Below are 25,216 nucleotides of genomic sequence, written 5' to 3'. Positions count from 1 at the left end.
GATACCCACGGATCAATTCTCCATGATTTTCTATGGGAATAACTCTCCCTAGGGAATAATAGAGTTCTCAGAAGAAATTTCCCTCCCCTTCCCCTGCTTTCTGACGGCCCTGAAGCGGGGAGAAGGCCTCCAAACTGGGGGATCCCCCGCCTCCACCTGGGGATTGGCAACCCTACTCTACAGTCAAGTGTTGATGGTGGCTCAGGTTCCTGCACTCTAAAAGAACCTACAATGTTGTGTTTTGCCAGTGCAAAGAAAAAAGAAAAAAAAGCATGAAATCTGAGTTTTAAAGAATGGTGCTTTGTTGTTAACCAAAATAAAGATTTGTCATATGGATATTCTAGAAGTAGCTCTTCATCATACCACTGCAAAAGTCAAATAGTCTTTTACTCTTAGCATTTGTTTAAACTCACTTGCCATTTCTCTCTTACTGCAATATGAAGCATCATTCCCTCAGCAGTATCAGATTTGAGCTCCAAAGCTTCATTTCCACCTCTTTTCAAGAAAAATCTACTTGTGCCCAAATTCCATGCTGGGAATTATTAGGAAGGGAATTGAAAACAAATCAGCCAGTATCATAATGCCCCTGTATAAATCAATGGTGCAGTCTCATTTGGAATACTGTGTGCAATTCTGGTCACCGCACCTCAAAAAGGATATTATAGCATTGGAAAAAGTGCAGAAAAGGGCAACTAGAATGATTAAAGGTTTTGAACACTTTCCCTATGAAGAAAGGTTAAAACACTTGGGGCTCTTTATCTTGGAGAAATGTCGACTGTAGGGTGACATGATAGAGGTTTACAAGATTATGCATGGGATGGAGAAGGTAGAGAAAGAAGTCCTTTTCTCCCTTTCTCACAATACAAGAACTCGTGGGCATTCAATGAAATTGCTGAGCAGTCGGGTTAGAACGGATAAAAGGAGGTACTTCTTCACCCAAAGGGTGATTAACATGTGGAATTCACTGCCACAGGAGGTGGTGGCGGCTACAAGCATAGCCAGCTTCAAGAGGGGGTTAGATAAAAATATGGAGCAGAGGTCCATCAGTGGCTATTAGCCACAGTGTGTGTGTGTGTGTATATATAATTTTTTTTGGCCACTGAGTGACACAGAGTGTTGGACTGGATGGGCCATTGGCCTGATCCAACATGGCTTCTCTTATGTTCTTATAATGCAAAGCCTCCTCCCAAAACAGCATGTTAAAAAAGACAGGCATTCTTAACACACTGTGTTTTATGGATTTTAATTTTTGTACTAGATTTTGATATTTGTAAGTAGCCAATATTTGCTGAAAATAATGGCACTAATATTATAAAAAATATACTCACTGGTGTTTACCCTTGGTTAAGTAGCTCACTGCCCAGAGACATGGCTGATCATACCACCTTATTCTTCACATTATATGGTGGTGTTATTACTTATATCTATGCAAATGTTACCATGCCCACACAACAAACACATGAATATTATGTTCAGATCAACAAGGAGAATTAGCTTTGCATGTTTGTACAAAGCAAAGAAAACCAAGATCTTTTACCTCAAGTGGCAACAGTGAGGAGCAAGTTTTCAGTTGGAAAAGGATGGCAGAGATCTGATTTTAAAAGGGATACAAAATTTATTCAGAGAGTTGGTACGGTAGTGTGTGTGTGTTTGTGTGTGTGTGTGTGTGTGTGCAGGGGGAAATAACCTTAAGCAAATACTAGAAGTACTAAATCAAAAACACAGACACATTCGTTATCTTATTAAATATAGCAACAAATAGCAGAACTGCTCCAAAGTGGAACAAGGGATACTCTTTGGGCTAAAGGTGTACATGTGGTTTGGAAAATAAGAGAGGGACAGATCAAGAGGGAAAGCAAAGACTACCTGCCGTATTCTGCAAAGAAATCCAATGGAAGAAGGAGGGATCCAATGTATGTGTTGAGAGCAGACTCTTCGGCTCGCTTTCGGCCGCGTCTGGAGGGGGCGGGGCTTCAACGCTTGTATTGAAGCCTCCGCTCCCCGTCTCGGCAGTCCTCTCAGCGTGTTTGGGCTGCAGGGAGCGTGCTTGCACGCTGTTTCTGAACGGGGAGGTGATTAGGCCGGGAGGCTGGTGCGTCGGTGGATCACAGCAGCGGGAAGCAAGGAGCGTTGTGGGACGTCCAGTTCTGTGGCTCACTTTTCCCTTTGCCTCCACCATCCCCTTATCTCATTTGACTTCAGAGGCAGAGCGGGCGACGCCGCTGCGCTGCAGCCTCTTCTCCACTTCAGTGTAGATGGGCTCAAAAGCAACCGGACTTGCAGATCGCCCCCCTTCCCCCTCCTCCCGCTTCCATTGGGGGGGGGGCGGGGGAAGGAGCTGGAAATCCAGAAGACTCCCGCCAGGGCGGGAGGATTGGGATGCCTACTGATAACTTTCTTTAGGCCTTTCTATTTTGTGCGTTTCTGTCTTGTGGTCTTTTAACTCCACTGTTTACAGGTGTGTGTGTTTTTTTTTAATCTTGCTAACCATACCCATGTGCATGCGTAATACACTTATTTAGTCTACAAAAGCATTTGCCACAACAAAACTGTTAGCCTTCATGGTTCCCCAGTGTTCATCTTTGTGGCTTCTGTGCAGGCGCACATGGGGATCACACTTGCTCAGGCCTTCCACTGAGATCTTTTTTCCAAAATACTCTAGAGCATTTGGAATGTTCAGCCCCCTTCCCCTCAAGGGCCAGCTTCTTCCTGCCAACATGTGATGAAGCAAAGCGAGCACTCTTTCCCTTAGTCCTATCTTTGCCACTGTGCAAATTGGACATATTCGCTCTCTTCTGATCCTTGCAAGTTTTTCTCTAGTGTTATTTTTCTTTTTGCTTCTCTTCATTCTTCTTCTCTTCATCTCTTCACCCTGTTCCATTCCTACAAAAGGGGGATAAGGAGGAGGACTTTTATTTTTGAACTATGGCTCTATTTTAAAAATGCATTAGTGGGGGAGTGGCTTTGACCAATATCCAGTCAGGAGCCTTTGCCTAACGCTCTCCCAGCTGTCTCCAAAGTTATATCTTTTTTTACCCCTTTAAACTATATTTTTTGTACTTTTGAAAGATGCCTCCGAAGGGGGGGGGGGAGACCAAGCAGAAGGAAAAAAGCTTTCAGCCTTTAACTAATTTCTTGGAACTGTCTTCCACCTCCCACACAAGGTTGGAGAGATATGTGGAACCAGCTGAAAAAATGCATTAAATGCAGTTTAAAAATGGCTCAGTTGGATAACCATGACCACTGCCACCAATACCTGAATGAGACCCACATCATCTCTGCCTGCTCTGTTTGCAATAGGGTTGCTTGCACCAGCAATGCTGCATGCGGCCGTTCTAGGCATTTCCGGGAAAACTCTATGATTTTCCTGGATGCTCTAACCATTTGGGAGGGGAAAACTCTATGGTACCTATTGTACCATTGAGTTTTTTCTCCCAAATGGCTAGAGCATCTGGGGGGAAATCATAGTTTTCCCGGAAACGCCTAGAGTGGTCGCCTTGCGACGTTGCCATGACATCACTTCCTGGTGATGTCATTGAGCTGGTGACTTAGGGGGAGGTTCCCTTTGCCGGCCCAATTGGACCAGTGGGTTGGGAACCTCCCAGGCGGGGGAACCCCCACCTGGATCAGGCTTGGCAGCCCTAGTTTGCAAGCAGTTCACCCAAAAAGTTTAAATGGACCAGGCTTCCAGGCTGAAAGCCACCTTTAGAAGAAGGCTTTAGCAGCTCCAGGCAAAGATCAGACCCCTTCTAAAGAGTCGGAACCGGATCACCAGGCCTGTACCCCCCCACACACCCCTTCACAGTCAGTGTCATCAGTATTGGAACCAGGCCCAATATCAGCTCCAAAGAAATCCTTGGCACTGAGTGCCTTGTAACCACTACCAAAAAAAAAAAAAAGGGAGTCAAAGCAGAAGACTTCCCATCTCTCCACCACTCCACTGGGAGCAGCTCCATCCCCCACCCAGTGACCCTGGACCCCTCTCCAACTTGCAGACACATTGTTTTAATATATGTTATGAGCTACCCTGAGCCCATTTGTGGTGTTTAAAATGGAATAAAATAATCCTTATTTTAAGCTCTTTATTCCTGTGGCCATCACCACATCCTCTAGCTGTCAGTTCCACATTTGAATTGCTCACTGTGTTTTGTTCATCCTGAATCTGTCCTTTTGTTCCTCCTGAATCTTCTGCCCATCATCTTCATTGGCTGTCGTTGAGTTCTAGTATTTGGAAGAGGGACACGTTCTTTTTGTCTGCTCACTTTTTCCTCTTTTAGAATAAACATTCTTGTTCTTCTGATAACCTTATTCCAGCAATGTGTGAGCTGTGTGTCTGATGGCTGTCACCCAAGCCATTTGACAGCTCTGTAGTATGGCTTGTACAGTTGGGACAAGTGGTCCAGGTATCTCCTACCTTGTGTTAATAGAGCTGCTATCTTTTTTGGGAAAATATTTCTTAAAGGAAAAAGATTTCCCCTGCCACATCAAGATGACTCAAGATCCCATCATTGTGCCATAGAATGAGCTGCAAGTTTGGGAATAATTGTTGGGCAACAGATTGTAATACTTGCCAAAAATGTAAAGATCATCCCGCTCCTATCTGACACAGACAGTGGAGTAAAGGATTGCATCACACATAATACAGCAATAATTACACAATTTCCACATATTAAACCAGGCAGCAGAGAGCCAAGACCAATTCCAGTCCCAATGTATATATTCCATATTGTTCATATGGCTGTGAACAAACTCTTGCTTATGCACACATTAAATCTTTAGAGGCATGCCTTTTGAATACTGTGTTTAAAACGTTTCTGTGGTTGGCTTTTCAGTTATTATAAAATTTGTGTTTTTCTTAAGGGTTACACAAAAAAATTACTAGTGGGTGTAATGTTGACTGTCAAGATCATCACTATTTAAAAGTCAAAAAGCAAAGATTAAATAAAATATGGGCTTCACTTTAGATCCCCTTTAGCAACTGTATGCTTATATGAAGGATATACTGGTGGTTTCTACCATAAATGCAGTGGTTTGGGTAAATGTATCAGTAATTGTCCTGTCTGGGAATTCATACATGAACTCACAGTTTATGGATCAAGTCTAGTGTAAAAATTTTCCCTATCAATCACTTTCATCTGCCCTTCTAGCAGATATGGTATGACTTTTAGTCAAGTTTTTCAGCTGGCTTTCAAAGGGAGAAATATGTGGACTGCATAATCTACTTTTCTTCTACTCGGCTTCTCACCCTCAATGTAATCACAGCATATTATTCTAGATCATTCATCCTAATAAGTGATAAGATTGTTGGAAGCAAATGGGTAAAGGAAAGAAGGAACTTGGTTGCTTTTTTGTTTAGTGCTCTTCCCAGCTGGTCTGCAGGCCAACGTGGTTGTCAGCTACTACCCTAGATGCTTTTTAAGAGGCTCAGTCAAAATAGAGTTTTGACAGGCCTATTTTAGCTTTATCTGGATCAAACTGAAGGAAGTGTTAAAAGTAAGCAAGGTTTTTAGCATAGATAAATACCTGCCTTTTCCAAAAGTGAGATATAAGGTTCTGTTGCTTGTTGGAAATTCCTTATAAATCTGTAGTCTATAAAACTAAATTGAACATTTTTATCTCTATTCACAGATGAAGCAGATTATGGTAATTTTGGTTCAAACACCTTGACCAGGAAAAAGAAAGCTCTTGTGACCCTCCGGAATGACAATCTTCGCAGGCGCCCCCATGTTAACATCAGCATGCCACATGACTTTCGGCCAGTGTCTTCCATCATTGATGTGGACATTTTACCTGAAACTCATAGGAGGGTCAGATTATATCGACATGGATGTGAAAAGCCACTAGGATTTTACATTCGTGATGGGACGAGCGTCAGAGTAACTCCTCATGGGCTGGAAAAGGTACCAGGCATTTTTATCTCACGAATGGTTCCTGGTGGCTTAGCAGAGAGTACAGGCTTGCTAGCTGTCAATGATGAAGTCTTGGAAGTGAATGGCATAGAAGTGGCAGGAAAAACGCTTGACCAGGTAACAGACATGATGATTGCCAACAGCCATAATCTTATCATCACTGTCAAGCCAGCAAACCAAAGGAACAATATTATCAGAAGCAGTCGGATGTCTGGGAGCTCAGGCCAATCTACAGACAGCACTGCGAGCCACCACAGTTTGCCTTCTTCTCATGTCCTGCAGAACTTCCACCCTGATGAAATGGAGAGTGATGAGGAGGCTGACATTGTTATTGAGGGTTGTCTGGAACCACAGCACATTCCAAAATCACACAGTCTTCCATCTGGCAGCCTTTCCCGAATTAATGGCAACAGTCTTAGTCACAGACTACAGAGGGACCTGATATTCAATAACAGCTTGGGGCGCGAAAGCAATGGCAATATTCACAAAATTCTAAGTTCCTTAAAAACTGATCCTCGTCATAGCTTGGTTCTCCCCAAAGGTGGTATTGAGGAGGATGGAACAGTGATTACACTCTAGTGGATGTTTGTATGTATGTCTTTTGTCTGACGTGCCAACTGGATCAAACCTATCAATACATTGAAGTGTGGGGACCTTCACTCTCATAAACCTTTGCATGGAACATGTTACTGTCCAGAAAAGTGTGGTTTCACAAGTACACATAAAAGTGTGACCTATTGCAACTCATGAAAAAGTGTAAATATGATTTTTTTTTACTTCCAGGTTCAAAATGAGGGAGTGAGCAAAGTGCTAAACTGTTTGTTAAAAAAAATCTTTTTAAAAACCCTTTGGCTAGATTACAGAAATGCTATCTGTTGAATTGCATATCTGCTAAATGTGTAGAGGTACCCTGCATACATACAAGTACATATTTTATATTTGGGTGATGATAACAACAATAATTTGGAATGGACTTTCATTCATTCATTAGTCTTGGTGGAAAAAATTACCCTTGAATGTTCTAAAATTTCAAGGTTTAATTGCCTGCCATTAGATACTGTTCTTTAGCTTGTTTACACAGAAAATTTATATTGCACCTAATTCAGAAAAGGGCTGCCTAAAGAATCTGATTTGTACTCTGTTCGTGTTGTGGGGATGCTACATTTACATGTTTTAAAACAAAATTCTGACCAAATAATGATTTGTATTATATTTTTTAAAAATTCTGAGGTGGAGCAGAAGATGGATATTGTTGCTGTCATTTCCTTTTAGATCAGCACCACATGCTGGTCAGTGGCAATGCTGTCTGAATTCTAAACTTCAATTCAATTCTAAACATGTGAAAAGGTAGGGGAGATGGCATGGAAGATTTAGTTACCGCACCACCATTATGTGAGATGTGCATTCTCTTTTTATTGCTAAAATATTTATTAGACAAATGATTCCAGTTTTAGTTATCGTTTTCTTATTTTGGTAAGAAAACATAACAATGCAGTTGACTTTAGGCACTTCGAGAAGTTCATCCGAATTGATCTTATTGTTCAGAATTAGCTTCAACCCATAGTCTTTAATAATGATAGCTGGCCACTCCTTGATGCATATTGACTGATTTTCGAATCTAGTTTATTGAACTTCCCACCCCCCCTCCCCAGGAGCAGCTACAATTCAGCATCATATAGAAAGTTTAAAGAAACGTGTATCTTAGGCTGTTGTTGTCATGATCATGATTAATTATACAATGAGGCAATAACAGTCTATTCCAAACTAAAGTTTTGTTTCAGCTGTTTCTCTCTTACATAAAATGCCACAAGTTGTTAATAGAAAAAAATCTTGTTGAATATATTCATGAAATGTCTAGAAACAAAATGTAATTGTTTTACAGTGTATTTTTCTATTTTAGCTGTCATTTTCTTTGTTTTTATTGTGTAGTATTGTATATAATTAAAGTCTTTCTAAAGGAATTAGCTTTCTTTGATAATTTGATATTCTGCCCTTTCCAGCGCTTATTTTGCATTACACAAGACTTGAACATTCTTAACAAGGAAAGGATTTAATAAGTCTTTTTTTCTTACATTTTGGAATAAAATATATAAATTTGCATTATTGCTTAGTGGAAAAACCCAGCACTATCCACAAAACCAAATATAAAGCAGCTGGGTCCAGATTTTAGTGCATCTCTAGCAATGGAGACTTAAAATACTTACTGAAATTCCTGATAAGTTCATTTAAAACATGAATTATACCATCAGAAGGACTTTTGTCGATCTTCTGTTGAAATGAAGTTGGAGGCAGTGTCTTCGTTAGACAAAAGCCATTAAGACTTGGATAGGTCAAACACAGCTCATTGATGTAAAACAAATAGGACCAATGTGGACTGACCACTTCTCTCTTCAAATATCAGTATGGTCTTACAATCCTGTGTAGGCAGGAGGCAGGTCTGAAGCGAGCCTTACAGCAGTGTACAGAAAAGATCTGCGAGTGACCTCTTTCTTAGATAGAATGTAACCCAGGTTCACCAACCTTTTTGTTAATGAGAGCTATTTCTGCCTAATGAAAAATATCTAGAGCTCTGTTGCCCTCCCCACACGGCATGTTACTGAGTTTTGTTCTGTCCTAGAGACAGAGCATGTCCTTTGAAGAGTACCAGGAATGAAGCAGTCAGCTAAGCAACACAAAGGAAAAGCTTACAGATCTTCTCATGATTGTTTTCTAGGGGATGCACAAGCTAGTCTGCCAGCCAGCACAAGTGACCTGTTGGATACGCCTTCTCTAACCTATTTGAGAAATGATTTGGCTGCCACAAACACTTCACGGTCAAAAATAATTGTTTAAATCCCCACAAAAATATCTGTGAAAGGGCCAAAGAAATATAACTTATCTTACCAATCTCTGGTGAAAACGTTAAGACTATAAGTGCATCTTCAGTTCCATACTTACGATGCAAACTGGCAGGAGGCCAGAAATCGGAGGGCATCAAGGTTCACTTTTAGGTCTAAACAATTGTTGGCAAGAAGGGAAAAGGTGAAGTAAGTAACTGGATATTTGTATCATGATTATGTTTTTAGTAGAGGCCAAGTGATTATAGATTTGAGTACATGTAACCTCCTTCCTTTTCTAAAAGGCTTTAACCTCATCAGCAAAGGACTCAATCCCTTAAGCAGCTTTCAGCATTTTGGTAGAAAGGTCATAGCACCAACTCACAACTGGTATATTATTGCATGGATTATTATCTTCAATTATTTTCCATATATATTAATCAAAAACATTTATAGGTATATTAAAACATGCTAGCAATACCTGGTGCAAAGTACTGTGTAGAACATAAAAGTAGCATGGGTCCAGATAATGGGCAAAAATAAAAACAAACAGCAATTTATAATATACTTCAGTTCTAATGTAACATGGGGATCACGGAGTGAGTTGGGTACATTCACGCATGCTGATAATGCACTTTCAGTCCACTTTCAATGCATTTTAGAGACCATTTGAAGTGGATTTTATTTCACACAGTAAAATCCAGTTGCAAAGTGCACTGAAACAGGATTGAAAGTGCATTATTCAGAATGTGTGAAAATACCCTGTAGATTTGAATGAATTTATGAGAAAGTAGGTTTGGTGTCGGACAGCAGATTTCTGAATAGAAATGGCAAAAGCAAAATTGTTTACTTCCAGACTGGGGAACGTGTGTTTCAAGAATGTTGTATAACTAGTATCTTGCTCATTATTTTCTTGTCTTTTCATTAAAAATGCCTAAACTTTGTGTGTCTATTTTAAAAACCTTTATGGGGCATGTGTCTGTGTTAAGACGTTCAGTAGCTTCCATAGTACCACTGATATATAGGACAATCAATGTCTGAAATTGGAAAGAAAAATGAAACATTTGTTCCTGTTAAATTGCAGTCTAAAAACAGGCTTGCACTGTTATTTTAAGCAAAAGGAAACCGCTATTACTGCTGTAATTCTGAGTTTCTAAATGGTGTGTGTGTATGTTTGCATGCATGCAAACACATTTGAGTTCATAAATGAGCAATAGGAAGGAAATATTAGCCTAAGCCTCACTGCTACATGATCTAATGTTTATTCAGCATTGCATCAAATTGTGATAAAAACTTGTGGTCAGGCAAAAGGCACATGTCACCTTGAGAAACATGTAAGGAGTTTCTCTGCTGCTACGATCTATCTTTACTGAAAATGACTAAAATAGGATAGTGAAATACCATAGTTAGTAGCAGATGAGTAGCATCAGTCATTTTTCTTAGAAAAATGCTTTTCCCCCTTTGCATTCTTATGCAACTGCTACATAATATCAAATATCTCTGTAAACTGAATTAAACTGGAGGAGGAAATAATCTCAAGAGGGGAGTGGAGGTGGGAACTGCCTCTTTGTTTTACCGAAGGATAAAAAATATTGTGTTCCCTACATCCACAGAAGTCACTTGGGGGATTTACAAACCTGCATTTCTTACTGTTACACAGCTGTTTTTCTTTCTTACCTGCTGTTTCCCGTAACAGGATAAAAGTGGGAATTACTGGTCATTGCAAACAAAACAAAGGACAAATTGTCCGTCTAGCGGATGGCTAGATGATCCATCACTATCTCTGAACGACTTAGTCAGTATACTGGATATTTAAAATAGGATGCAGTGGTGGTCGCTCCCCCCGCCCAGTAGATTGTAGGAGATTGTTCTTCACTTTGCAGTGGCCAAACCAAACTCTTAACAGTCTACTAACAGAGTTCGAGAACTCTCCTTAAATATTAATATTAAACGCTGAGATACTTTTCTGAAAAATGAAATATAGAGCGGGGATGGGTTCCATCCCTTCTAACAGAGCGTTTGGGTTCCCTATATTACCCCTCCCTAAATACTCCTTATGAAGCGGCTTATACAGTTGTGGGGAGCAGCAAGGGTCATTGCAAGGGTCCTCTTTAAGTAAAGCTGCGGAACGAAAGCTGGAGTCGATTCTTCGAGATTAAAAAAAAAAGGATGGTTTTAAAAAAGTGGATCCAGATTTCAGTAAGTCTCTAGTAAGGGCGACTTGAAATACTGAAAAAGAACGTTATAAAACAACATTTAGAATAACTATACAAGAACAAGCTAATGAAAAGGGAGCCCCGGGAGCCCCCCCCCCACCTCACAAAAAAAAAATCGTTTCACGACGTTAAACTGCTCGCGGCCCTCCCACGAGACACGGTCACGTGCAGGGCGGTCTTTGCCCCGCCCCGATGACTGGACACGCAACCAAACCAACCCTTACCTTTGACGTTGTCCCTGCTGGGGATCCGTAGTGCGGAAGGGTTTTTTGCGGGTAGCCGCTCGACTTAAAGACAGCGTTTATCAGGTGACAGGCGGTTGGCTGCCTGCCTCATGCCTGCCGACCGCAAGTAGGACAGGGAGGAAGATGGACGAGGAGGAGGACGAGGCGGCAGCGGCGACGACAGTAGCAGCAGCAGCTGTTGCCGCGGAAGAGCTTCCTCCGCCTCTGTCCCAGCTGAGCGGAGACAGCGGCAACGTCTCGCAAAGTCACAGCAGCACCTCCGGCCTCGGCGACGAGGAAGCGGCGGCAGAAGGAGAACTGCTGCTGGCGGCCACGGCCGACTACGCCTTCTACTTGCTGCAGCCTCTGGACGGGACCTCCTCAGCTGGGCAGGTGGGCGGCTGGGTCGCGGCCGGGTCAGAGCGGGGAGGCGGTAGGCGTCGTAGTTCCCAGAACACTTTCTCGGGTGTAAGCCCCATTGACCGAAACGGGGCTTCCTTTCTAGTAGACCTGATTAGGATTTCCTCCCGAGACTGGCAAGTGGTGGGGTCCTGCTTTGAATGCTCCCGCCTGTCAAAAGCGCCATGCAAATAGGCAACCAGCGGAAGGGGGCACTTCTGTTGCTGTGCTGGCTTTCTAGTTTTAGTATTTAAAACGTTGTTTTATTTTGCCGACTTTCCACCCAAAGTGGGTTCCCAAAGTGACCAGCAGTAAAACAACAGCGTTCATACAACAGCGTTTAAAACATTATATGAAAAAAATTCAAGACAAATATATGTAACACCAAAACCTGGGAGGGCCAATAACAGTTATTATGGGTATGCCAAACAAAATAGTCTTCACTCTTTCGGATAGATTTGTGCTTTTTATCTGGTCTGTAGCGGTTGCAATAAAACTCAACACTCCCTGGGGGAAAGACAAATGATATCTGCAAGCAAATATTAATATTTGCCAGGAGACTTTAATACTTCAAAATGTGATTCTGTGAGAAGACATGGGGAGAGCTTTTCACAGTCAAACTGGCTGAGGATTTTTATACTGGGGCCTACAAGATGGGAAATCCAGATAGAATTTCACCGGTTCAAAAGGCCGCTTCAGAAAGCAACACCAATTGTGAACTTTTAAAAGAAAGACTTGTATCCAAATTCATTGCTTTGTGTATCACTTCAGATCATACACACTGGTTAGGTGAAGGTAGTTTGCAGATGGTTGGCTCTTTTAGGGCCAAACTACACATCACCTTTCCAACCAGACTCTACTTATGTTCCCCTGCAGTCACACAGTAGCTGAACATCCTTTTAATGGTCCACAGGCAGGCTTGACCATCACATGGGTGGAGGAGGGCTTTGTGTTTTCCCTCCCAGTCTATTTTCCCAAGTCAGAACAGCCCCAGAGAGGCCTCAGTTAGCAGATACACATGCACAGAATCCTATCAGGTAATCCAGACCCAACTTATTAGAAAACACAATACGTAGCTTGGCCTCAGTCTAACCAGCTTCACAGGGTGGTGGTTGTGGTGAAAAATAAAATGGATGAGAGAATAATGTAATCTGCTTTTAATCCCTGTTGGGAGAAACGCAGGATATAAATAAATGCATTTTATCCTGTTTGTCTGTTTCCCCTTCAATTAAGCTACCTGAAACTGTTTAGAAACAAGGTTGTCATTCTTCATTAATGTACTCCTGCTTGTGCTTGGTACTATTATTTCAACATAGCTACCATTTTCTGTTCAGATCAGAACCTTAGACAAGAGTCTGGAAGACCTGCTGACCAGGGTAGATGAGTTTGTGGGGATGCTAGATATGGTAAGTATTCCACTGTGTGGAGAGGCAGAGCTGTAATAAAGCATTTTCCTCCTGTTGAGGGTCTTCTATTAAAATCAAAAGGCCTTTGTTTATGCCTTAAAACAAAGGTGAAATGAACAGTTTAAAAAGTAGGTGCTAGGTTGCCCAATAAATACTCCTCCAACCTCCTTATAAAGTATTTAAATTGGGGTTTCCCCCCTCAAAGTGAAGTAAATCAGAATTTTGATCATTGCTCTAGTAATTTACAGGTCCTTCAATCATTTCTCAGTTTCCCTTGACAGTCAAAATCCATAAGGCAATCATTATAAAAAGGATATGTAGCTGCCTGTTAAAACAACACAAAGAATTGGCTTTCACCTCTGGACTTTAGCCTGCCTTATTCAAATCTGGTGGCTGTGTTTAACTTATTATAAATACAATTCTATTGTTGGGGGAATCCCATCTGCTTGCCGGCATGTACAAACATGCTGTAAGTCAGCTCTAAAACTAACATACTTGTATGTGCTTACTCAGTTTGAGATTGTAGACAATCCTAAATTAATTTTCTAGACTTCACCAAATTTGAGCCAACTTGGCCATTGTGATGGATATTGCAAGTTTTCATTTTTATACCTCCCACCAGATTCGAAATGACTCCTCTCAAATAGTCAATGAAAGTGTGCCACATATTCATGCAAAGGCTATGGAAATGAGGCAGCTGTATAGAAAAATAGACAAACTGGAGGTATGTATATGATTTCTTTTTACATTAATTGCCAGTAGCAATATTTTCATGTAGTTGGGGCAGGGGTGCCTATAACATTATCTGTTATAAGAACCCTGATTTATTTATAGACCCTTGAGCTCCAAAATGTGCAGAGCTACCTTCCTGTAAGAGCAGTCCATGTTTGGGTACATGCTTGTTCTGCCCCTGCCTTGGCCTGTCTCCTGCTGCAAATAGATATGCACTTGGCTTTCTGAATTAGACAAATGGCACCTTGCTGTCCTTATTCTAAGGCTGTGTACAAATCAAATGTTAATGTATGCAGTGCAGACATTACAGTATAGTACAAACAGTACAGTACAATTAGTGAAAACAGTCCCTATACACAGTGCATGATATAATAAAGTATGTTTGATTAACAAACTGTGTCATTTTCTTCTGCTATAAATAAGTCTGAATCATACATGAAGATTTTTTTACACTTTTATAGGCTGTCTATAACAACTGTATAAGACCATTCTCCAGCAGTTCTGAAGAAGATATTGGAATGGTGTCATGATTACCCGGCAGACTATCGTTATATTTTACTAATTTTTATACATTACTGTATCATGCACTGTATATAGTGACTGCTTTCCCTAATTGCACTGTATTATTTACACTGCATAATTTAGTTTGTACACAGTTAAGTATATTTGTCTTTTTTCCTTTTGTATGGCCTCTGGTACTCAGTATCTTTTGTGGTTTCCTACAGAGGTCTCGCCCCTCTTTTTCACTCTTATTCTTCTAAGGCTGCCATTCATTTTCTTAATGTTGATTATTGTGATTTTGTGTGAGAAAGAAAAATGTGCCTTTGTCTAGATCTTGGCAGTGAGTAAGTGCACAGGAATGGCTTGCTAAGTCAGTTTATCTTCAGAATCATGACTCCTTCCTGAAATATTTCAGATGAGTTCAGAGGTTCTAAATGTAATAAATCTAAGGGCTCCTTGTCTCCCTTCTGCTTTCTCACCTACTGTACTATCACTTTTTTCAAATGTGTAATAGAAGGTAGAGAACCCACCTTGAGTTTGAGAAAAGAAAAATAGTTTTAAGACGCCTTAAATAAATAAATCTTGAGACCAGGGGTGGCCCAATACCCCCCCACTCTGTGGCCCCCCTCCTCCCCGTGCCTCCTTCTCCTCCCTCCCTTCCCCACAGCATGTTAATTTCAAAGCCCTCCCCCAGCAATCGGAAAAACTGCGCCACGGGGCCGCGCTCCCAGTCTGTCAGGAGCAGCGTCCTGAAAGGGCGATCCTGCAGCTGCTGAACTGACTCTTCTCGATCCAGGAAGTGGGGAGGGGAGGAATCAGCAGCTGCGGGACCACCCTTTCAGGATGCTGCTCCTGACAGACTGGGAGCGTGACCCCACTGCACAGTTTTTCCAATTGCTGGGGGGGGGGCTTTGAAATTAGCATGCAGTGGGGAAGGGAGGGAGGAGACGGAGGTGGGAGGGGACTTTAGATAGCTGGAATGCAGCACTAGAGCCGTTCCAGCTTTGAAATTAACATGCTGTGGGGAAGGGAGGGAGAAGGAGGCGGCGGCAGCTTGAGGGGGCAAACTAGGCGGTTGCGAGGGAGAGGCCGATTTTGCTGCCCCTGCCCTGCCAGTGCCCTAGGCAACTGCCTAGTTGGCCTAGCAGGGGAGCCAGCCCTGCTTGAGACATAAAGTGGAAAACTTGTGAACCACGGGGCCCACTTGGTATTCAGTGTTTGAATTAAACAAAGTGCATTGCCACAGTATAGTGCAGACTTGCACTTAAAATACATTAGTTTTATCGGTTTAAATCCACAGCTGGATTGAATCACAAACTTGCATGCCTCTTCTGTCTTTCATGTGACATTTGGAGACTGAAGATGATAACTTTTTAATGAATGCCCATTAGTCTTTATATTCTTCACTGATGTTAGTTTCTGCCCAAGTATCTGGAATTCTTAATTCATTAAACTGTGGTTAAGAATTCTAGCAAAGGTTTCCGGTTCCGGCAGGGCGGTGCGGCAGCGTCTTGAGTGAGCTCCTCAAGACGAGCCGAATTTTCAACCTTACAGGGGGGCCCTAGGGTCTGCACCACCTCCAGTTGAGGGAGGGGTGTGTAGGAAGAGCGTGGGGAATAGTGGGGGCTTGAACCCATAGCCTCCAAGTGTTCTACCTTATCTTCAAGACCCCAAGGTTGAAGCGCGTAATGGCGAACTAGCTCTAGCCACCGGAGTGAGGAGGTGAGCGGCGGTTGGCGTCATTTGAAGAATTTGTCGACCACAAGAAAAACAGCCGGATGAATAATCCGAATGGACGCTTCTCTTTCTACTTTCAGTGGTACCGGGCAGTAAGTAGCGGGTGTAAGACCTGCTGAAGTCGGTGGCTGTGGCTTAAGTGCTATAAAGCAGGACTGGTGACGGCGGGGACGTTCGGGAGAGTAGGGAGGAGGAGGTGGCGAAACTGGCTGTGCGAGCTACTGGAGTGTAGCCTTGCTGGAACAGTAAAACAGCTGATTTCGGAGACGACTTTCGGAGAGCCGAGGGACGAGGAGCCAAAGTTTTTTGCTGGGAGCTTGAGGGGAGAGATACTGTTAATTCCGGGTCCCCCAGAAGAGGCGAGAACAGCGGACGTCAAGGAGTTAACTGAAGCGGGCTGGACGGCGGCGTTGCACGTCGCACGCTACACGCTGTGCGTGCCGCGTCAGGACGTCGGGGCGATTAAAAAGTTTGCACCCGGAAAAACGGAGGCGAAGACAACAAATTACTAACTTTTAACTGCTGGGTTGTTGGAAAAGATCTGTCTTCTCATAGACGCTGAATGAGTAAGAAGTCTCTGACCAGCTGAAGGTCTATGCGAAGGGTCGGAAGGACTACAGTAGCCCCTAGAGGACTCTGGTAAAAGTGGACGCTGGGGATTGCCGGCAGCTTTAACTGGAGTTGTTGTTTTGTTTTGATTTCAAGGTGAACTAGTATGTACTGATTTAATAGGTTTGAACTGTCATCCAAAACAGTGAATAGTAGCTAATCGGGACGAGGGGAGAAGGGAAAGGAACTCTATATGGTCTGTAGGGAACTGCCAACTGTTAGGAGATTTGAGGTTATTGTGTCTCCAGATTTGAGACCTGTTGGGAAGGCAAGATAGGATGAGATAATAAGAGTTATTACAATTATAGAGAGCTCTTTAATATTGCTTGGAGAACATAGAAGTAAGCAATAGGTGTATAAGAAAAATTGTTTATTAAATTGAAGAGAATGTCTCAGGCAGGGAAGGTAAAATTTTCACCAGGCCAACCTAAGGCGGTGGGAGCAGCTCTATCGCAGGATGCATTAAAAGACATTCAAGTTAATTTTTCAGAAGCCCTAAATCAATTGAAGGATTCTCTGACAAAACAGATGGAGGGAATGATGACTAAAATGGAGAGTCTTGACGATAAATTCGGGGAAACCAGGAAAGACATAACCGAAGTAATCAGAGTAACAAAATCTATTGATGATAAATTTAAATTACTAGAAGGTAAAATAGAGGAACTTGAAGGAAACCAAGACAAACTAGAGACAAAAACTACGCAATTGGAAATGGGTCAAGCTGAATATGTGTTAAGGTTTTTAAACATCCCTGAGGAAAAAAATGAAAATTTGGTAGTTGTATTGGCGGAGGCTTTGGCGGATCTTTTGTCAATAGAACAGACTGAAGCCGAGAGAGAAATAGACTGGGTTTACCGAATAAATACCACACATGCGAGAAGGAATGGTCTCAATAGAGAGGTCCATGTGAGATTTGTTCGTAGGATGGTAAAAGAAAAAGTTTGGCGAGAAGCTAGAGACCAGCAGTTAACCATCAAAGGAATTAAGATTAGGGTTATGAAGGACATTCCTTGGCAGATTAGAGCGAAGAGAAGAGAATATAAGCATCTGGCATTGAGTCTGCAGAGAAAAGGAATTCAGTACAGGTGGTTGATTCCAGAGGGTATGATATTCACGTATCTCAATAACAGAATTAGGATAGACTCCCCAGCCAAACTGGATGAGTTTCTTAAAAAGTACAGTTTAAACTGGCAAAAAGAGAAGTTGAGGGGAGATCAGGTAGAGGACCAGTCAGTCACCATAGATTCTCAAAAAGAACATCAATTTTTTGATTTAGAGGAAGGTGAAGAGGGCGAGGTTTCGCAGGCAGAAGATTTAAAAAGGGAGACTAGGTCGTCGAGAAAGAAAAAAAATCCGTAGAGACCAACTAAGAATATAGTATGGCACAAAGCCTAAAGATTGTCTCGATTAATGTAAATGGTTTGAATTCGCCCAGAAAAAGGAAACGCACATTTTTACAATTAATAAAACTTAAAGCAGATATTGTTTGTGTGCAAGAAACACATATTCGGAAAAAAGACGAATTGCTTTTACATAATAAAAAACTCGGTAAAGCTATAATCACCTCGGAAGAAGATAAGAGAAAGAGAGGGTTGGTGACTTATATTAAAGGTACTCTTCAAGCGGAATTAATTTTTGAGGGCAAGGAAGCCAGAATGCAAGCTATTGAAATAATAAAGGATTCTAATAAATTTTTATTGGTAAATTTGTATGCACCTAATGAAAATCAAAAACCGTTTTTCAAAGAACTATATAGTAAAGTAAATAAGGCTCAATATGAGAACATCTGCATCATAGGCGACTTTAACGCTGTCGAGAATCCAGAATTAGACCGAAGCCCTAAGAATGATAATAACCAATTTAAGAAAAGTAAAAGTAATATTCTACCAAATAATTTTTTAAGATTAGCGGATGAGTATGCCTTGGTTGATGTCTGGCGCACTATTAACCCCAAGAAAAGAGATTACACGTTCTTCTCAAGTAGACACGGATCGTGGTCCAGGATTGATTCAATTTGGATTTCTATTGGATTAATGAAATTGGTATTAGATACTGAGATTCTCCCCTCAACAATAGCCGATCATTCCCCCATTATGTTAGCGTTGAATGTGGAAAGAAGGCGTATTGGTTGGAGAATGAGTCCAAATCTGTTGAAGGATAAGAATTTTATTCGGTATATAGGGGAAGAATTGAAGTTTTTTTTTAAATTAAACACACAGAAAGACATCTCGATGTTAAACACTTGGGAAGCTAGTAAAGCGTATTTCAGAGGGTTGGTGATTAGTTATACTGCAAAACAACGGCGTCAGGAGAAGTGCAACGTATCAAAATGGACAGACTTAATTAAGACTAAAGAAACAACATTAAAGGCAAATCCTTCTTTGAAGGAACTTAGATCGGAGATAAGAAACTTACAGCATAAGGTACAATTATTATACTTAGAACAGATGGAGGCAAAGATAGCGTTTTCTAAAGCATATTTTTTCGATAATGCTAATAAACCGGGCAAGTGGTTAGCCTATAGGGTAAGGAAGGAAAGAGAGAAGAGAGTGATTAAAACACTACGAGATAAAAATGGTCGGAATACTTCTAAATTACAGGAAATGAAAGATATAGCTCAAGAGTTTTTTAAAAAACTATATAGTAAGGAGGTGAGAAACGAGGAAGAACAAAGAGACTATATATATAATAAAAATAGGATAAAGTTAACAGCCGAACAGAGTGCGTCATTGTCGGATCCAATAACTATGGCTGAGGTTGTAGAAGCCTGGAGTAAAATTAAAAGTAATAAGGCAGCTGGTCCTGACGGTATACTGCCAGAATATTACATAATTTTTAAGGAAATTTTAATGAATTCATTCAAGGACTTATTAGAAGAGATTTGGAATAACGCCGTTATTCCTGATTCATGGCGTTATAGTAATGTGGTTCTCATTCCAAAGCCAGGTAAAGAGACCGAGGAAATTTCAAACTACCGCCCGATATCTTTATTAAACATAGATTATAAAATATATGCCACAATTCTCGCAAATAGAATGAAACTAACCATAAAAGATGTTATACATCCTGACCAAACAGGGTTTTTACCAGGAAGACACTTACGGACAAACACCAGAATGCTTTTTAATTTTTTGGAATACGCCGAGATGAATAGTGATAAAAAGTTAGTCTTTTTGTTTCTCGACGCGGAAAAAGCATTCGATAACGCGGATTGGAGTTTTATGTTGCAGTTATTAGAGCAATCTAATTTTGGAGATAAATTCGTGAAAAATATCCGCACTATTTATGACAACCAATATGCAAAGATTATAATTAATGGAGACCTGACGGATAAAATTTCCTTAACTAAAGGAACTAGGCAAGGCTGTCCCTTGTCCCCCTTGCTGTTTATTTTTACTTTGGAAATATTAATTCAAACTGTCAGGCAAGATAATCGTGTCGAAGGCATAAAAATCAGAAAGGAAAATTATAAAGTATTAAGTTATGCCGACGACATGTTATTTGTCTTGCAAAACCCGGAGGAGTCGATGGAGCAGGTTTTAAATCATCTAGTAGAATACGGCCGCGTCGCAGGCTTAAAGATTAATATAAATAAATCAAAATTTTTAGCCAAAAATATGTCTGAGCAAGATATCACAGAGTTGGAAAAGAGGTCAGGTTTTCAGAGAGTGAGAAAGATAAGATATCTGGGCTTAACAGTTTCGGCAAAATGCAGTACAATTTATGAAGACAATTTTGAACCACTATTGAAAGAAATAGCTACTCTTTTTCAAAAATGGGTAAGCCTGAAAATATCATTTATGGGACGTGTGGCCTTATTAAAAATGATAATTCTCCCCAAGGTTTTATTTTTGTTTCAAACGGCCAATTTCGCCGTAAAAGATAATTTTTTTGCTAGGCTGAATCATCTATCTAAAATGTTTATATGGCAGGGGAAAAAACCCCGAATTAGTTGGAAAAATTTAACAGACGTTAAAGAAAACGGAGGTCTTGGCCTTCCGGATTTTGAAATTTACTACATGGCTTGTGCAACAGTATGGTTGCAGGAATGGATTATGCTAGAAGACACTCGTTTGCTAACAATCGAGGGTGTCGATTTACAAGCGGGCTGGCATAATAATTTATGGTATGTCCAAAAGCCACAAACGTATTTTCAAAGACATTTAGTGCGAAAAGGATTATTAAAAGTATGGTATAAGATAAGAAAGAAAATTTATGACAAGACTCCAAGGTGGCTATCCCCGGTGGAGGCCATAATGCATCCACAATTATGGTCTCCGGAGAAAACACTAAGATATACTGAAATCTTAGACGAAAAAGATAGTATGAAAAAAAAGCAGGATATGGAGGTTAGTGGGTATACAATAGACTGGTGGACGATGATTCAAATCGCGGCCAAGTTTAATTTGGATAAACACAAGGGATTCACAAAATCAAATTTCGATTTTGACACAATAATAACAGTCAGAACTGGCAAAATGATCAAGAAAGTATATAACTATTTCCTACGCATAAAACTTGAGGATGAGACGGTTAAGCACGTCATGATACAATGGGCTAAAAATTTTGAGCACAGCATCTCGCTTGAACAATGGGAAATGTTATGGAAAAACAATTTTAAGATTATAAAACCAGTCAATCTACGGGAAAATTTTATAAAGCTTTTTTATAGATGGCATATCACCCCGATCTTACTTAATAAAATTAACAAAGCAATTTCTCCTATTTGCTGGAAATGTGAACAAACAGCAGGAACATATTTTCATTTATGGTGGTCCTGCAAGATATCGAAAAAATACTGGAAAGAAATTCATAAAATTTTAACCGAGATATTGATGGTCAATTTTCCGCTCAAACCAGAATTTGTTACTCTCACTAGTCAAAGATGTGGTACCAAGAGAGGATGAATTAATTACAATATATATAATTACGGCTGCTAGAATTTTATTTGCCCAGTACTGGAAATTGAAACATATACCAGATAGAGAAGAAATAACCCAAAAAATCCTAAATATAATCGAAATGGATATATTAGCAAATATAATTAAGGGAAATACAAAAGAAAAAGCAATGGGAAGATGGAAAAAGGTTTATGTATGGTTAGAAAATAATTAAAAGGCAACAATAACATTGGTAAATTTCATGTTATAGTTTATGTATTGTCTCGATTTGGAAAACAATAGCTGACATTGGTTGTACCACTGCTTCACCCCTTTCGAACTTTTTAGATGGTAGAGGTAAGATACCTCGTGGGTAGTTTGTCTAGTCCAGAATTTGTGTGTATAAATTTATCTGTTACTTGTTTATGTACTTGTTTATATTACTTGTAATAGATCTGTATGGTAAGGAGGGATTAATAAAAATAAGTATTCACAAAAAAAAAAAAAAAAAATTCTAGCAAAGAAACTTAACAGTTGATAAAAGTGTCCATATTTAGATGTCATAACTAATTGGAGTTGGTTGATTTCGGTATGCAAGAATCTAGATTCTGCCCTATCACTATCAAACAGACTTATTTGGGATATCTGAATTGAGCCTAAACTGGATTGTGTCCCTTGTATTTAATGCAAATGCACACTTAAGTCTTTCCAAAAACAATTAATATGCACTTGCTATATAAACAGCACATAGCAATTCCGGCTAGAAAAAGTTTTCAGGGCTCTTTTGTGCTTAGACATGTTCACTGGTATTGTCAACTTGTTTGGTTTCATTTTTTTAACCAGGCTTTTGTAAAAATGGTTGGAAACAATGTGGCTGGAATAGAGGAACACATCACAAAGGCAGAAGCAGACCTTGGAACTTTTCCAAATACTTTCAAAAAACTTTTACACACAATCAATGTGCCATCCTTTCTTAATGTAAGTCTTCTTTATCAGGTATGAAAATACTTGGTTCATTAGAATGTGCGTAGAAACACAATTAAACCTGGAGCTTTTGTAAGCTTAGCGGTCAGTCTTTTGGAACCAGTTAAAGGTCATCAATTCCATGCAAATACTGTTTAAAATAGCAAGTGTGGAAAGTAAAATCTCTCATTTTGTGTTGATATGCCTGGATGGGCCCAGTAGTACACAACCCTGTACTTTTATTAAAAAGAGATGAGTCTGAAACATTCAATGCATATGGCCTTCTTGGATTCTGACTGCTCAGGGGTAGCTCCTTTCCCTTGCACTCATAGGAAGGAAAATTTATGTTGGAAATTATTGTTTAATTCCCATGAACACTCTGTGGAACATAACTAAGTACTGTTTCCATTTTTATTAGAGAGAACAAAACTTTGTGAATTGCTAAAAAATAATCTCAGAAAGGACAGACCTAGTCCAGGGGAATTCTTAATAAGCTGATTAGGACTTAACTTTCCTGTGTAATCTTGTATCATGTAGAAATGTACATTGCAAAATCCCTATAACTGTAGGCCAGTACCAGAAGTCATATTGACTGCTTTTAACATGCAGTTCCTGCATTGCATGCTGTTCAAGAGGTGTTTTGCCGAAGTATCCCTCCTTTGAAGGTCCTGCCTTATGTACCTGCTTGCATGGCATTTTGTCCCTTCCTGCAGCAGAAAGTCATAGCACCTTTGCCATGCATCTATAGAGAAAGAATGAGAAAATTGCTGCTTTAGAAATGCAGGGCTTCAGTTCGATGCTTATCAACTCATTGTCATGTCCCATCTAGATAACTTGTGTTTCAAGGGTGAGGTTTTATATACTTGATTAAGCACTGATAAACATTGAAACGCTCCTGCCTCCAATATTTTATGCAGTCTTCCAATTGTCTGGTTTTCTCGTGTAACAAAATAGGTGTTCTCAAGCTGTAGATAGGATGAAGGCATATAAGTTTTAAAAAACATTGTTTCCTTTTAGAGTTGGTGAACAATTATAGGTGTTAAAATCTATACTTGCTACCTTGTTTGGTTGTGAGAAAGTATTTTAATATACGGATTTCTGATTGCAGAAATCATCTTTAAGGCCGAAGCAAAGCCTTTATGAACCTCCTGATCTCTTCAAGACTGAAGACTACTTTCCCTCCATGCCTGAAACACAGTATATGTGATTTAACGGACAGTCATGCTCTAAAAATAAGTGTTATCAATGACAAACCACATGCTACTAGGGTGTGTGTCTTTGACAGTGATGGCCTGCTAGCATTCTGTGTGCCACAGAAGTATTTCCGCTTTGTTTTGTATGAAATACATGGTTTTTCCATTGTTACCCAAAATCTAACCTATATACTCCTGATGAGCAACTAGCTTAACCAGTAAGTCACTTTTGAGGAAAGACAAAGGAGTTAAGCCCACCTGTGTCCTGCTGGGAAAACTAACCTTTGAACCCCTGTGCATGTAATACTAAGGCAAGGAAGGAAAAGTTTGAGTTATCATTTTCCTTGAATATCCTACTGCTGCCAGACACCTACTCCCTTGTATCATTTTAAGGGGGAGAAAAGTGGATCCTTGCAAGGAAGGGAGAGCAAGGAGACGTGTAAGCAACAGAATCTTTTTTTACATACTGTTCTCCCTTGCAATCTGAAGGTAGGGGTTGGATTGGCCTATAGGCAACAAATTGTCGAACAAACAATATACTTTTTAACTTGGGAATTACGAGTCATGAAAAGTACAGATCCATCTGCAGTTTGAAATAATTTTAGTAGAAAGAACAAAGGTAAGATCAAATGTAAATTCTGGATTTTGTTTTGGATTTTGCTGCTATTATGAATCCACATATGACAGGATTTCTTAAAAATAAAATGTTTTGTGGTTATTTAAGTGCAATAGGACCAAAACTATGTATTCATGTCCTTAATGAATAGGTCTGGAATCTGTTCAACATCTTGAGGAGAAATACACTGTATTTGAACAGGGAAGAATGAAAGTATCCTTCAACTGCTGCAAAAGAAAACAGCATTATATGCTAACTGCTGTGACTGGTCTCAGGTCCCCTTTGATGAATACCCTAAAACTTCTTTATATAATGCAAAAATGACCAAAGGTCTTGTAATGTAAAATTGAATGAAGACTTTATATGTCAGATTCCTTGTATTTGTATACCTTTATTTCCAACCTTGAAACTATAAAATATGTCTCAAAAGCTGCTGACATTGGGAAGTGGGGGTAAAATAATTTTTCTTCAGAATTTGGCACTGTTGACGACTCGATGCTTTTTCTTGGGTCCTGATCTGCTGTGCATTATATGTTCCACTCCTTTTCCTCACTGTTCTTTCAAAGTTTGTAACAAGAGTTCTATTTTCTTTTTCTCTCAGGTTTTATGAGTTCCTGTTCTTTTAAATTTTTCTTGGTTTTATTTGCTGGAGGGTGTTGCTGACTCCAAGCCATCTGGTCTCTTGAATCAAGATGGGTCTGCCCCCTGTAATTCACTCTATGCGACAGCCATCATTATCTCTATTAGAGGATGACTCAAGCCCTCTCATGGATTGCTGCCTTGTCGTGGCCAGAGGGCTTGCGTGGTTCAATTAGGCTGTGGGCTATGCCTTGCAGGACCACCCAAGATGGACAGGCCACAGCTAAGAACCCAGACTAAATGTGATCCACTGGAGAAGAAAATGGCAAACCACTCCAGTATCCTTGCCAAGAAAACCCCATGAACAGAAACAAAAGGCTAAAAGATATGGCACTGGAAGATGAGCCCCTCAGGTCAGAAGGTGCCCAATATGCTA

General features: G+C 40.3%; 2 protein-coding genes across 3 annotated transcripts in view; both read left to right on the top strand.

The window, feature by feature from the left end:
• PARD6G (par-6 family cell polarity regulator gamma) overlaps positions 1-7,870 on the top strand; it is a 101,712-nt gene extending 93,842 nt beyond the window's left edge. The window contains exon 3 of the mRNA XM_060244122.1: positions 5,629-7,870. Coding sequence (XP_060100105.1) covers positions 5,629-6,488 — 860 coding nt within the window. The 3' untranslated portion in view covers positions 6,489-7,870. The remainder of the gene's footprint in view (positions 1-5,628) is intronic.
• Positions 7,871-11,163: 3,293 nt separating this feature from the next.
• Positions 11,164-24,638, top strand: BLOC1S4 (biogenesis of lysosomal organelles complex 1 subunit 4). Of its 2 annotated transcripts, XM_060244123.1 has the most exons (5): positions 11,164-11,558; positions 12,899-12,970; positions 13,593-13,694; positions 22,273-22,407; positions 23,501-24,638. In XM_060244123.1, exons 1-5 carry the CDS (start codon positions 11,310-11,312, stop codon positions 23,597-23,599), a joined length of 657 nt encoding a protein of 218 aa, XP_060100106.1. In that variant the 5' UTR covers positions 11,164-11,309; the 3' UTR covers positions 23,600-24,638. The 2 variants fall into 2 exon arrangements, with proteins under 2 accessions (XP_060100106.1, XP_060100107.1); XM_060244124.1 differs by lacking the exon at positions 13,593-13,694 and having other exon boundaries at positions 11,179-11,558.
• Positions 24,639-25,216: the final 578 nt, after the last annotated feature.

This window comes from Heteronotia binoei, chromosome 7, assembly GCF_032191835.1.
Source record: "Heteronotia binoei isolate CCM8104 ecotype False Entrance Well chromosome 7, APGP_CSIRO_Hbin_v1, whole genome shotgun sequence".
Classification (NCBI taxonomy): Eukaryota; Metazoa; Chordata; class Lepidosauria; order Squamata; family Gekkonidae; genus Heteronotia; species Heteronotia binoei.
Note: the sequence above shows the minus strand (reverse complement) of the source record. Positions and strands in the feature narration are given on the sequence as shown.

Coding starts and splice junctions, on each gene's coding strand:
- BLOC1S4 (XM_060244123.1), top strand. CDS start 11,310: ATGGACGAGGAGGAGGACGAGGCGGCAGCGGCGACGACAGTAGCAGCA. Junction 12,971..13,592: donor TTGTGGGGATGCTAGATATG/GTAAGTATTCCA, acceptor ACCTCCCACCAG/ATTCGAAATGACTCCTCTCA. Junction 22,408..23,500: donor ATGTGCCATCCTTTCTTAAT/GTAAGTCTTCTT, acceptor TTCTGATTGCAG/AAATCATCTTTAAGGCCGAA.